Source organism: Macrobrachium nipponense, chromosome 5 (assembly GCF_015104395.2).
Source record: "Macrobrachium nipponense isolate FS-2020 chromosome 5, ASM1510439v2, whole genome shotgun sequence".
NCBI classification, from domain to species: Eukaryota; Metazoa; Arthropoda; class Malacostraca; order Decapoda; family Palaemonidae; genus Macrobrachium; species Macrobrachium nipponense.
Window position 1 is genome coordinate 24,822,858 of NC_061107.1, and position 2,500 is coordinate 24,825,357.

Below are 2,500 nucleotides of genomic sequence, written 5' to 3' on the forward strand. Positions count from 1 at the left end.
TTGTTTCACTTTCCCTCGTGGATTTTGCCTTTATTTACATATTCGTCACTTTCCAAATTTTCGTGATTCAGTTAATAATATTATATATATATTATAATATATATATATGTATATATATATATACATATATATATATATATATATATATATATATATATATATATATATATATATATATATATATATATAATTCAATGAGGAAATTTACCAAACATAAATGTATTTTTTTACAGCAAGAGTTCTTTCTCAAAAGGCGTAAGTTACTTCATGCATTATTATTAAACGATTTGGATCCATGCTTGTTGGGATAAACGTATTAAACAAATTAACGCACATATATACATACCCAGACACACACACCCATTACCCTCTCTCTCTCTCTCTCTCTCTCTCTCTCTCTCATCAGCGCCGCGTATCACCTTTAGAATCTCCTGTGGGCAGGTGTTCGGATGTGATCTCCTCCTCGGCCAGTCTCCTCCGCTGACGTCTCCTCATGAGCATAATTACGGCCACGAGGATGAAGATGCTCAGGCCGACACCGCCCACCAGTACCGCTATCGCCACCCCTAGCCCGCCCATTCCGCCGCCCGAGTCCGCCGACGGCCTCTTGGCCTTCTCCTCGGGTTTGGGCGCCTCCGTCAGCGATGGGGGCACTTCGGGAGAAAGATGTTTACATGACAAATTAAGAGGAGAAATGTCATTAAAGACACAAAGATTTTTAGATAAACTAAGGAGAGAAGTGTCATTAATATAAGAATATTTAGAAGACAACATACGGAGAGAACTGTCATTAATAAAGAAACGTTTTTGAGATAATAAAATAAGAAGGAAGCGGTATGTCATTAATAAAAAAATTAAATAAAGTAAGGAGAGAAATTTAGTTAATATAAGAATATTTAAATCGCGACATAAGGAGAGAAATGTCATTAATAAAGAAACGTTTTTAAGATAATATAATAAGAAGAGAAATGTTATTAATAAAAAAATTAAATAACAAAGTAAGGAGAGAGATTTCATTAATATACAATAAATGTATATAACAAAATAAGGAGAGAAATGTTAGTGGTATAGACAAATTTTAGATGGCAAAATAAGGAGAGAAATGTTATTTAAAAAAAAAATTTTAGATAGCAAAATAAGGAGTGATGAAATTTATATCTACAAAAAATCAGATGACAAAATAAGGAGAGAAATGCCATGAAGACCCAGGAAAAGGTGACAAAGGAGAGAAATGTCATTAAAAAAACATTTCTAGATGACAAAACTAAGTCGAGAAATATTTAGACACAAAAGAAATGTTTGGATGAAATAAGAAGAGAATTGTCATTAACACCAAAACATTCTAATTTGCTTCATTCAAAGAATTTGGTGTACTTCTGGCAGTGACTGACATAGTAGCTGTCAAGTTTATATCTGTGTTGATGCTGCTAACCTATGGGTGGATGCCTGTGAAGTCATCATGCAATTATCTTTAATGAGTTATTGGAACCACATCAATTATTAGTTACTGATATTGACTGAGGAACTACTTGTACTGGGCATACATTTGACCACATTCTGAGTGACATAGAATAATAGTATATCAGATTCTAGTACTGGAGCGTTCAGACCATGGTAAATGTCTTATGAAAGTTTATAATTGGTTGAATAAAAGTGGATGTGATAATATGAGTCTGTTGATGGGAAAATGCTTGACTGTTCAAGACACATCACCTTGGTTTAGTGAGGACACTTTGGAACTACGAAGGAGAAGGCTTCCCCTACTGACCTCATTTTGCAAGCATTTCCTTTTACAATGGGATCCACAACCCTTCACTTAATCCTCTGCCCTGGGAAACAAGATATTTGTATCCCTATCGCAAACCATATACAACTGAGGCATATATCAGGCTGCGTTTGGATTACAGTAAAACATGACATAAACACATGTCGGTAACCAGTTACAAGCACTCGTCACAAGAAGATTGAATACAAGCTAACAATTTACTGGTAGCCATAACCAGTGTTTTAGACTACTGTCCAGCATTGGTGAAGGATTCGTTCTTCACTTACTGTCAATGACTTGTTGTCAACCTTTATGTGATATGGATGTGACAATACGCTGGCGTTCCATTTACGTTTCCTGTCGAGGAGATGCACCCAAGTGATCAGATGATCAGCATACCATCGAAAATGTAAGGGTGCCATTGCTTTGTGGGCAAAGTGTCTATTGCACCTTCCATTAGTTTTTTTGTGTGTATGTGTGTGTGTACATTGTGGCACACGGCAAATATGAGGCTCATGTTTTCTTAAAATTTAAACATCTTACAAATTTTTTTTACAACTTGTAGGAATTATATGTGAATTCCCTCCTCAAATCTTTCCCTTGATATCTATGTCCATACGATAGGCCTATTTGAAGTAAGGTATACTCAACAGACATCTCTCTGCCTTTCAGGAGTCAATATCCAATGTTTTGTGCTTAGTACAAGTTCTTTCCTGATGCAAGTTGCATGAAGAT

General features: G+C 35.5%; 1 protein-coding gene across 1 annotated transcript in view; it reads right to left on the minus strand.

The window, feature by feature from the left end:
- LOC135215257 (uncharacterized) overlaps positions 1-2,500 on the minus strand; it is a gene marked incomplete in the record, with an annotated part of 184,379 nt that overhangs the window by 8,154 nt on the left and 173,725 nt on the right. Inside the window, 1 exon segment of the mRNA XM_064249788.1 lies at positions 420-653. Within this exon segment, the coding sequence (XP_064105858.1) occupies positions 420-653 (234 nt within the window).